The 11,617-nt window shown below is 61.3% G+C and overlaps 1 protein-coding gene across 2 annotated transcripts in view; it reads right to left on the bottom strand.

Moving 5' to 3' along the window:
* Positions 1-240: 240 nt before the first annotated feature.
* Positions 241-11,617, bottom strand: part of SKI (SKI proto-oncogene) — an 82,681-nt gene continuing 71,304 nt past the window's right edge. Inside the window, exons 2-7 of one of the 2 annotated variants that reach the window (XM_025366203.1) lie at positions 6,702-6,827; positions 6,404-6,519; positions 5,692-5,954; positions 5,205-5,497; positions 3,558-3,788; positions 241-3,248 (exon numbers count right to left, since the gene is read on the bottom strand). In XM_025366203.1, coding sequence (XP_025221988.1) covers positions 3,060-3,248; positions 3,558-3,788; positions 5,205-5,497; positions 5,692-5,954; positions 6,404-6,519; positions 6,702-6,827 — 1,218 coding nt within the window. In that variant the 3' untranslated portion in view covers positions 241-3,059. Of the gene's footprint in view, positions 3,249-3,557; positions 3,789-5,204; positions 5,498-5,685; positions 5,955-6,403; positions 6,520-6,701; positions 6,828-11,617 lie in introns of both variants that reach the window. The other variant, XM_025366193.1, reaches the window with a different exon arrangement.

Raw genomic sequence — 11,617 nt, 5'->3', positions numbered from 1 at the left:
GGGTGGGGGGGCGGGGCTCGGACCCACAGGGAGGAGGGGGTGGGGGGGCGGGGCTCGGACCCACGGGGAGGAGGGGGTGGGGGGGCCGGGGCTCAGACCCACGGGGAGGAGGGAGGGAGGAAGGGGGTGGGGGGTGGGGGGGCCGGGGCTCAGACCCACAGGGAGGGGGGTGTCACATGGGAAACGCACACGGGTTTCTCTGTCTCCCCCGCCCCCCAGCAGGAAAGCATTTTTTTTTTCCTCAGTTAAAAACAGCCCAGAAAACAAGACGACTCTCAGGTAAGAAAAGAGTTTCTGAAAAAGGACCCAGCATATACATGTATAATACAACGGTGAAAAAGGAACAAGTATTTACAGGTGAACTGTTTTTACACTGGCTAGTTCTGTACGAAAAGCAGACGTTACGGGTACGAGTTAGCTGCTCCAGAGATATGAATGTTATTGCTGTTGTTTTTCCCTTCGTTAAAAATCTTCTTTCAGTATAGAAATATAATGAGAATTAAACTGAATACAAAATCACTTAGATGAAGGGCCTCACACACAGAGGAGTCAGCAGCCCACGAAGCGGACACCTCTTCCCCCCTTCTGCTGAAAGGAAACTGACTTGCACCTGTGCCAAGGGAAGCCAGGCACGCACCCCTCGGGGCCTGGGACCCCAGTCCGGAGCGGCCCTGCAGCCACAGCTGTCTCCTCAGACTCAGGACCCTGAGGGTGGAAGCGACCCTGGTGGGCCGAGCTAAGAGCTGCGGGAACTGCCTGGGAGGGTCCCCAGCTCCAGTGGCTGGTGCAGGGGGGGCCTGCCCGCGTCCGGGTCCCACTGACCGCACGGGCCTGGCAGCTGTAGGAAGGGGTGGGCCCAGGTGACACTGGCTGGACCCTCCCAGAGCCGAAGTGGGGAAGGGCTGCCACTGCAGACACAGCGCTTTCCGTTTGGGGCAAGACGGGGCGGTGGAGGCGTGGACCCAACGGTGACCATCAGGATGGAGCAAGGGCAAGGAGAGGCTCTGGCCCAGACAGAGCTTGGAAAAGTTCATCTCCCTCTGGGGTATAAAAACTCAAAGCAAACGGAGCAAACCTGGTGGCCCCGGGGATGGGGCAGGGCCTCTACCTCACGGTGATCTTCGACCTGGCGACAGGACGGCCACACAGAAGCACGCCAACACACTTAAAGCTTTGCTCCAACTAAATCGTTTAGTTTCCCTTGAAGAAATGACTGAAAAAACACAACTCTGGTAAAACAAGGCTAAAAACAGCATTCTGCGTGTTGCGTAACAAAACCGACCCTTTACAAGACACGGTAATAATGCCCGCTGACGGATCTACCTACGGCAGAGGTGTGGAATCCATGCACACAGATAGAACAACCGCAAAGAAAACAAAAGCAAAGAAAAACCCAAACAAACGCTGCATATACATGATGTCCCTTTTGCATTGCACTTTAGAAGGGGTGGGGGGCTTCAGCAGCAACCAAGACCCCCCCTCAGTAAACCAAGGGCAAAACCCTGCAGGCAATTCCGCCACCCAGACGTGAGGGCTCAGCAGTCTCTGGTCTTTGCTCGTCACTGCCCCGAGGTCGTCTGTACCTGGGCGAGTCATCTCCACCTTCCGTGAGCGCGTGCAGCTGCCGTGGGTGTTACAACGGATTCAAGCAAAGAACTCCGGTAAGATCTTCTTATGTAAATAAATACCGTAACTGTAGGATGGGTAGCCGCCTCTTGTCTACTGGGAAATCATTTTTCAAGCTTGGGCATAAGAAACCTTATACAATTTGCATAAACAGGTGAGAGTAAACGAGATTATTTGGAATAAATGCAAGGAACTTATTCTGAGAGTGGCAGATTCAGTCGCTACTGAAGACAGATATTTTGGGGGTAAAAAGACACGAGTCAGGATTTGCTGTACAAGATGCTGGAAGGCACAGAACGACCCCCGAAGTTCAGTTTTTGCATTTTCATTTTCTTGTGATTCCCTTGTTCAACCAAGCACCAGAGGGGGTTTCTAAGCACTCGAGCACTTAGGATTTGACTGCTCTATAAATCGGTAAAAACCTCAGTTCACTGGGGAATAGAAAGGGAAGGTTGTTGACAAAGTGCAGTTCTAAATATACGTTTAAATGAACAAAAAAAAAAAAAAGAAAAATTGAAATAATGCTGTTTTGTTCCAATGCTGCAGCCTCAGTCCCAAAATGAAGGGAGCGATGTTTGCCGAACTGAAAGGATCGCCCGGTCAGGCGGCACATGTGCCCGGAGGGGCTGAGGGTGTGACCGCCAGCCACGGTCACCACCTGACGCAGGTCAGTGCTCGTGGTGGAGGAGCCTGGGCAGAATCACGGGGTGCAGAGGAGCCGAAGACCGTCCCCACAGCTCTGGGGCAGCTCCTGTGCGGCTCTGCACCTCCTGGTACCCGTGGGGGCAGCGCTGGCATTGACGGCGACATGGCAGGCGGGGTGGGCGTAAGGCGGGCAGTGTTCGAGCTCATCTCGCACGCGGCACTGTCCCTGCTCTCCCTGGCAGCAGCAGGAAGACCTGGGTCCTTGTCGCTGAAAAAATAGACTCTGAAGAAAAACCCCTGCTGTCCTCACGCAGCCGCGGGCAGATGAGCTGTGATGGCTTCCCCGGGTGGGGAGGGTGGGGCGGCCGCCACCCCCACTCCGTTGCAGGTCTTCAGATGGCGTTATGTGTTGGGGGCTTTTAAAAGTTAGTCATTTAAAAATGTGTTGATTTTCTGAATTTCAAGTCTCCTTACTGGTTTTAAATAGCTTATAACAAAAGTGTAAATGTTAGAATGTTCTAGCAAGCAGAGGACCAGCATGCCGCCGAGCTGGCCCCGTCTCCAGCTGCAGTTGGGGGACACGGCTTGCTCACTTGAACTTGGCCAGTAGAAAATTTTGCAGTGGATTCCAAAACTACATGGTTACAAACACTCGCTTGGTAATAGGCACAGTAAGACGTTGTGCTGTGTGGGCGGGCTGCAGGGGCGCGGCCGGGCAGAGCTGCACCGCCCAGCCGCGCCCCCCTGCACCCGCGTTGTCGGCGGCGCCGCGGCGGCAGGCACGGAATCTAGGGCTCCAATTCCGCAGCGCCCTCGCTGCCCACAGCCTCGGGGCGGGCCCGCGGCCACAGCTGCTCCTGCAGCTCCTTCACCACCTTCTCCAGGTGCTCCCTGGCCTCGCGCTCCCGCAGCAGGTCCGCCCGCAGCTGCTCCCGGTCGGCCTCCGCGTGCTGCAGCTTCACCTGCAGGTCTTCGATCTGAAAGGGAGCTGCGTGGTTAGCGTCTGCTCGCTGCCCTGCCCAGGCCCGACGCTGCTGCCCCCACCGGAGGCTCCTGCACCGCTCCTGTGCCTCCTCCACCTGCCGGGACACAGGCTCACGAGACAGGACCCAGCAACCACCCACCCGGTGCCCGTCAGGGCGCGCACTGAACACGGTCCCGGCCCTGGATTCTGCTCCAAGGCCTTTCCGGCTGGGCAGGGCTGGCCACCAGGGCCCACGGTGGCCCCATGCGGTCTGGGCTCCACGCCCGCCGTGCCACGTACCTCAGTCTCCCCACCCGCATACCTGGGCCGAGTACTTGGCGCGCAGGCGGCCCGCCTCACAGCCCTTGTCGCACACCCGGGCCTGCCGCGCCTGCTCCAGCTCCCGCTTCAGGCGCAGTCGGGACTCGTTGGCCTCTTTCATCTTCTTCTCGTTCTCGGCGCGGAGACGCTCAATCTCCTTCCGCAGGTTACGCTTGGCCTCCGTGGCCTCCCGCAGCTTCTCCTTCTTGGCCACGCGCAGGAACTCCAGCTCCTGGGGGCCAGGGACGGCACAGGGTCACTTCCCAGCCGGTCCCAGCACCGCCCCCCAACCATGGCCAGCAGCCCCCAGCCCGCCCCGTGGGGTCATCCATCTGGCAATGTGCCCTCGAGCCCCGCCCCCAGTGCCCCATCTGTGCCCAACTCGTGTGGTGCCCCCACCCCACAAAGGCTTTTCAGACCCCCATCCTGAGTTTCTGCCAGGCCTGCGGTAGCTGTGCTACACCTGGGGGCCTGAGTCAGTCACACTTGAGGCTGCAGCAGGGCCCTCCCCTGTTCCCCTTGGGGGCAGCCAGCCAAGAAGGCCCCGGCTCCCACCAATGTGAGGAGGGCAGCCTCAGACATCGCACCATCTGAGGGCCCTGGGTCTCCCCACGCGGCCAGATGGAGACATCCATCCACCGGGCGCCTCCACAAGCCCCCCGCCTCCCCATGAAAATATCCGTGTGACTCACACCCCACGCTGCAAACACACCACATGAATATGCATGTGGGAAATCACACCTCCAACCAGAATCAAGGACAACAGTGGCGGGGGACGCGCTGGGGCGAGGGACTGGCACGCGCAGGGGGGCACGTCGACAACCCTGCAGCTCTGAGGGCCGACGGGGTTGTGTTGTGCTAAAGCCCACGCCGCGGAAGCTGCCAGACACCGCCGAGGTGTGAATTTAGCGAGGCTGGGGCCGGGTGAAGGCCGGGCCACCCGCACACCTCTCCTCGCAGGCAGCCCTGCCTGTGAACTGCGCCTCCCTCAGTCAAGTCAGAAAGAAACCTAAACAACGTAAAAGGAGGCGCGAGACCGGAGCTGCAGCGTGAGAACCGTGAGGCAGAGCCCAGAGAAGCAGCGTGTGCAGGTGGGGGTGTGCGCGCGGGCCGAGCCCTCTCCTTCCTACTTGGGAGGCCTGGCAGGAGCCGCCTCCTGGAACACCAGGCTTTAGGAAGCACACCCCTCACGCCTGTTTTGCAGAAGCCAGGTCTTGCTGGCGGAGCGCGTGAACACCCACTCCTGGAGCACACAGAGCAAGGAACTGTCTCCGTGCAGCTGCTCCCGACTCTTTCTGCCACTAAAAATAGCCCGGCCTTCTTTATACCAGAGGAACACGGCTACTTCCTTCGTGGGGCCACCACGCAGGGTGTGTGATCCTGATGGGGAAAACTGTGATCAAGCCAAATGCAGGGGCCTCCTGGGATGTCCATCGGCCTGGGGACACTGAGGGGCTCACCATACCCAGAGCTGCAGCTTTCGGGAGAGGGACCCCCAAGGTCCCAGGCAGGCCCACTGAGGTGGAGGCGGAGAGGAGCACATGGGGCAGCCAGGAAGGGAGGAGGCATCACCTGTGCCCGTTCACCTAGTGGAGGCTGTGCTCACCGCCCGCGCCCTGGACCTCCTAGCGCCACCCACCCTGCTCACCTGGTGGAGGCTGCGCTTGGCCTGCAGGGCTGCGCTGAGCTTCTCCTCCTGCTTCACGCGCATCTTGACCACCTCATGCAGGAACTTCTCTTTGGCTTCCTTGGTGTCCAGGCCGCCCTCCAGCGCCTGCCGCAGGTGCTCCAGCTCCGCCTCCAGCCCACTGGGGGTGTCGGCAGGGGCCGCGGCATCAGGGACGGCCGAGGGCAGGGCACGCGCGCCCGGGGAGCCCAGGTCCTTGGCGGAGCTGGATGAGGTAAAGGACGGGGAAGAGAGCGAGGACAAGGAGGAGGTGACTGAGGAGGAAGCAGAGACAGAAACGAAGTCACGGAAGTGCCCGGCAGCTCCACATCAGGGAGACGCGCCGCTCCCGGAGGAACCTGCGAAACACGGGGCCGCCGAAGCACCCCCAGGCGACCAACCCCCTCAGCCAGTGCCACGCCCACAGCCCACGGCCCACAGGTAGGCACAGAAAGCGACTCACACGTACATTCCTCCCTGCTTTCAACTTCCACCTCGGCCTCCGAGTCCTTGTCCTCCTCTGGGGCAGCCACGGGTGCCAACGTCTCTGGGGCTCCTGGGGTGTCCACAGTCAGCTTCCGCTTCCGAGGCTGGGTGCAAGTGGCGAGAGGCTCTGGGGCCCGGGAGACGGCGGCAGTACATGGAGGGCTGCTCACAACCTTCTGCTGGGCCGGCGGTGCGAGGGCCACGTTGGGGGCCACGGCTGTCTCAAAGCTCTTGTAGGAGTAGAAGCTGGAGAGGCAAACGGGTGTCGGGAAGGTGCCTCTGTCCCCAAGAGCCACCCAGACCCATCGTGGCACACACCCGCTCTGAAGGTGTTAAAGAGGAAAGACTTTCTCTCCCAGCTCTGGTTCTTAAAGTCAAGCTTTCAGTTCCTAAGAACCCGTAAGTATTTTCTACTTGCTGGGTATCTCGCACAGGCCAGACACAGGCCGACCATCACATCAAGAGGCTGCGCCCAGCAGACAGGGCTCCACCCACCACTCCACCCAGAACACAGGGAGCGCTCTAGGTGTGCTCATCGTCATGACGCCAGCCAAAGGAACCAACACTGAGACTGCCCTGACCAAAAGGCGGCAGGTCTGGGCACCCAGCCTGCAGAAACATGGGCACGTCTGCGTGCACAGCCCTCGTGGGGCCTCCCCCGTGGCCAGAAACACCTGTGAATGGTGCCCACTCACCTGTCTCGGATGAGGGCCGGGAGGTGTGGGGAGAGCTCCTTCTCACTCGCTGACACCGCGGGGGACCAGGGTCGGAAAGCAGAGAGGCGCTGGCGAGGGTGAACACAGCCCAGGCTCTGTCGAGAGAGTCGTCTGTGTGAGTGACCAGGAGAAAAGCCACTTCACGTCCCCTAGGCTGTGCCGGGTGCCAGCCCTCAGTAGGGGGCAGACAGAGCCGCCAGCCGCTGGGTCTGCCCAAGGAGAAGGGCCCAGTACCCACCACCCACCACCCCAAGGACCCTGACAGGCCCCACAGCACCTTATTGGAAGAGCCGGCCAAGGTCCGCAGCCAGCTGGACGGCTTGTCCTTTTCGGAAGGCGCGGGGGACTGGGAAGAGGTGTCATCTGTTTTGGGTCTTATGGAGGCCGGGGGCTCAGAGGAAACCTGCGATCAATGAAAGGACTTGTTGGCACATCTGGTTCCCAGGGCATGGTCCCTCCACCACCCCGTGGCCAGCGTGGCAGTCACAGCCCCAGGCNCCCAGGGCATGGTCCCTCCACCACCCCGTGGCCAGCGTGGCAGTCACAGCCCCAGGCACTCTGGCCATGAAGGACCCTGAGTGGTGCAGAAGGCAGATTCCACGGCACCCCCCAGGAGGCCGAGTCCACTTTGCATAAAGGCCCTTGGGTCACGCGCAACAGGTGCATGGAGGCTGTGCTGAGGAACAGGTCATCTCCGAGAGAACAAAGCGGACCCTGTCCTGCCATTCCGGGTGACCTCACCCACGGCTGCAGCAGGTTTCAGATGGAGAACCAAGACCCACTCTCCCCTTCCACAGCAGCTCAGCCTGGCCCGGAGTCCCTCGTCCTTCTCCTGCCAAACCCCTTTCCAAGAACCCGAGTGTGTTCTCAGAGGGTGCCCATGCTGGGCACTCAGCTCAAACAGCCACAGCGCAAGAGCCACTCACGACAGATGCGTCTGGGAAGGGCAGATGCGGCACAGGGGTGGTTCGCGAGAAGGGGACACCGTGTCCCTGTGGGCCACCGGCACCAGTGCATTGAAAAGTGGGCATTCTGGCTACCCCGTCCCCACAGGAAGGAAACATTTTCAAAACGAAGGACACCATCCCCGAAGGAGCCTTGGTCTACAGGATGGCACCACACACACCTTTTCCTCGTTCCCTGCCAGCCCTGCTGCTGGAGGAAGCTTAGCGAAGGTGCCCGGGCCCAGCCCACCCAGAACCAGGTGTTGTGTGTCAGGTACCCAGGCACATCCCCCAAGAACCAGTGAATGATACGGGCTGTGTGCTGGGGGCCTGAGCCGGTACATCCAGCCTCAGGCAAACATGAACTCCCCCAGCCCTGTGGCTGGAGATCCCTGAGACACGCCGCCCACAAGGCACAAATGAGACCCAAGGTCTCTTCCCAAGCAAAATCACAGGGCGGTCTCTGTACGACCAGGCATTCCTCTACTGCCAAAGACCCCACAGGACAGCACAGAGTTCCCAGGGCAGCTGGTGCCAGGTCTACACCACGGGCCAGTGCAGAAGAGGCCACACAGGGCAAGGGACCCTTCACGGGGTGAGGTCCTGCTCACTCTGCTGAGGCCAACCTCAAGCGGGGGCAGCACAGTGGGGCGGTGGGGGCGCTGCCCTTGCCCTCAGCCAGGAAGCCTTGGTGGACAGAGCACACTCAGAGCCGGGGGCTCTTCCCACCTCCAGGACTCCAGGAGGAGACGCAGCATCAGGAACCAGCCTCCTGGAGGCAGCAGGGACCCTGCTTCCCTAGGGATAAGGTGGGGCACAGGGCAGGCTGTCCATCAAGGCGCCCCAATTACGGGCATGGAGGGCCCTGGGGGAAGATCTGGCCAAAGCCTGTGGCCTCCCCTGTAGAACGTGCACGTACCCTGCAGCCCTCAGGGAACAAGCAGGGTGGGGCCAGGGGAGGGGCGGGTGCCTGGCTCTGACCTGGGCCCAAGGGAGAAAGGTAAGTGTTCGGGCACAGGGCCGTGGATGCAGGGCAGGCAGCCCCTGAAGGCTCACGCAGCCCTGGCTGTGGACGGTTTTTTTCAGAGACACTAAAATAGCTGTTCAGGAAAAAAGACACTGAAAATACCCCCTCTATGTGGTAGCTTTCGAGGGGAAGTGAGTGTTGGTGACGTCTGGCGGAGGCCCTGACCACAGGGTGCCGTGCCTGTGCCCAGCAGGGGCAGGTGCCATCCTAGCTGCAGCAGAGCCCCTTCCGGAATCATGCGGACCCTCCCAAGAGGCACAGAAGGCCGAGGACGCCCAGCTGGGTGGAGCTTCCTGTCTAAGCAGCCACTGAAGCGGGCGCGGAAATTCGGCTCAGTTCTCACCCGGGGAAAAGCCACTACAGCCAGCGCTGACTCCGGGAGACTCAGAGACTCCTTGAGGGGAAAGAGTCAGACGCCTCAGGCCACCTCCATGACAGCCAACATCTGAGAACACGGCTCTGTCTGGCGGGGCCCCAGCAGCTGCCCTGTGGAGGTGGCGGGAGGACCATAGGCCCAGGACCCCGACCGCCATCCGCTCAGTGGGGGTGGCCGAGGACCCTGTGGATCTGGAGGGTCGAGGCAGATGGGCTCGGGGCCATCCTTGGGGCCAGGGAGGCTCCTGGTCTTCAGGGGGCCAGGACGAGCCTTCGGAGACATGACTCCGTTAAGACCCCAGCTCCTCATCAGGCACTCCCCAGCTCTCGGAGCGGGCTCTCTGCAGCATCACGAGGGGAATGTGTAAACAGAAGGTGTCTGCGCCCTTGTGGGGTGGCCGGAGGAAGTGACAGTCTCAGAGGGACTGTCACCTGAGCAGTATTGGTTTCTCAAAGCCCCAGGAAGCAGACAGCCGTCTTCAGGCCTGGGATGCCACCCGCCCTACCAAGGCCCCCGGGGGCCCCAGTGTCAGCTGTCGGTCAGGGACAAAACCACACCCAGTGACAGGCGGCTGAGTCTTCCTCTGGGAAGAGCAGCTACAACCGCTGGCCTCTGGTGTGACCCTTCTTGGGGCTTCAAAACTGGCCCTTGGAGCCCACAGGCCATGAGGCAGGAGCACGGCTCTGGACCTGACACACCAAAGCAATGGGGCTGGGCCATCCCAAAGCCCTTCAGGCCACTGTCAGCTTGCACAGCGGAGGCCAGCCAACACGCCACACTGCCCCGTGGCCACTTCTCCTCCTGGGGTCCTTCCCCACACCCCGACAATGACCAGGCAAGCTACCTGGCCAGCAGGCACCCGGGGAACGAGTGTGAGCGTGCACCCACGTGCAGGTGCCCCCCTGCCAGGGCAGGGCTGAGGAACAGTGGGCCCAAGGTTGTGGACACCCTAGGCCCTCTGACGGAACAGTTCTTGCCCAAACCCCACAGGACCTATGCAGAGGCGGTGGCCCAAACAGGTGAGGAGCTGGCAGTGGCCGCCTGCCCAGAACGGGGCAGCCACAGTATACTGCTACAGGCAAGCCAGCGGCTCCCCATGGGGGGTGTCCCAGAAAAGACGCTCTCCAAAAATGCACACCCCACTCTCGGGGTCCCTGCGTATCAGGCCTGCAAGGTGCCAAGAACAGAGAAGAGCCATCAAGAAGGCCTTGGGACCCTTTCCTGCCTGGTATGTGCAGACGCTCAGGGCTCAGAGCAAAATACTGACCCATTCCCTGCAATGAGGAAAGGGAGTTTGGAGGTCACGGAACTGCCATCTCCCTTCCCCAGGCCCCTGGCTCAACAAGAGTGGGGGCTGCTTCTCCTGCCAGATCCCACAGGGTCCAAAAACACAAGAGCTCAACCCCCGAGACCAAGGAGAGGCTCCACGTCCCCTACCCTGGCAGGGAGGCTGGAGTCCTGGACGGCTGCCGAGGGAGACGCTGCAGAGGCGGAGGGCACTAACCCGAGACTGAATACAGCAGCGGTTACAGCTGGCCTCCGTCCCCAGGCACCTGAGCCACCCCAGACAGGCTGAACCCAGTCTGCACATGTCCTAATGACAGCTCCTCCCAGGGCACCGAGAGCCCGGGTGGTCAGCTCAGCCACCTCCCCCACTGTGGCCTCAGCACCTCTCACTTCCAGAGTCCGTGAGGAGGACATGGGCACCAGCTGTGCCCCGCCTGCCCATGTGGTCCCGAGGCAGGGACGGTCACTGGAGTCCCTGAGCTGCTGCCCAGAGCTCCGGGCTGCTTCTCTCACACTGAAGCTGAATGACAGGGCTCAAGGCCACATCCCCGCCCTGCTGGCCACTCGGTGCTGACGGTCGTTGCCTCGAACCTTCTGGGGACACTGGGGTTTGAGTCAACCTTTGCTGAGAGGATTCACACCCAAAATCAAAACAACCACACGTAGAGCCTGCTGTGAACCTCCACGACCACCCGGCGTCCACCCACCCTGGGCTCACAGGCACCAGTGGGCAAGGCTCCACCGGACAACAGAAGGCAGATCCCACACCAGGACCCCCCCAGAGCAAGACTCCGGGGAGGCGGCAGTGAGTGGTGGGCAGGGAGGGGCGCACAGCAGCACTCATGATAATGTCAACACAACTTCCTCCAACCACAGGGAGAACCACAGGGGACTTCGCAGAGTGGAGAAAACCAGTTTCCTGTTCAACCTGCAGCCCAGCAACCTGTCACGAGGGCACCAGCCTCAGTCACCCCAGGGCCCCGATGTCCAGTGGCCAGATGTGCCCCCATGAGGGGCACAGCATGTATCCGGCTGAAACAGACATTGAGGCCTCTGTGGCGTCAGCTTCACATGTGAACGACGCACAGTGGCAGAGCGGTTGTGCATCCCACAGGTCAGTCCAGGGGCCACCGCCAAGCTCTGTGGGTCAGGCTTCTGTCTCCACACCTGCACGGACACTCGGCCCACGATCACCTGGTGTCAAAACTGCAGCCTGGTGCGGGGATGGGCCACTCTACGCCCCAAGGCCTACTGCACAGCACAGCCCGCCCTGCAACCCCTCCCGTGCGTCCCACTCAGTGTCTTCTCCTGCCAGGCTGCAGCCACGGGGTCAGGGGACCCTCCAGGGGAATGCACACGCCACATGGAGAGGCCAGTCTCTGACCCACTCACGCACACCAGGCAGGCCCAAGCCTCCTCTCGTCAGCATGCAGCGTCCGCACCCAGGCACAGCTGCCACGACGGGAACGGGGGAAACGTGCGGCCACGGGCCGGGAAGTCCTGTAGATGCAGATGCTGCCTCGCAGGGTGAGTCCGTGAGCGCCAGTTCATCTCTGTAC

Source organism: Theropithecus gelada, chromosome 1 (assembly GCF_003255815.1).
Source record: "Theropithecus gelada isolate Dixy chromosome 1, Tgel_1.0, whole genome shotgun sequence".
Classification (NCBI taxonomy): domain Eukaryota; kingdom Metazoa; phylum Chordata; class Mammalia; order Primates; family Cercopithecidae; genus Theropithecus; species Theropithecus gelada.
Note: the sequence above shows the minus strand (reverse complement) of the source record. Positions and strands in the feature narration are given on the sequence as shown.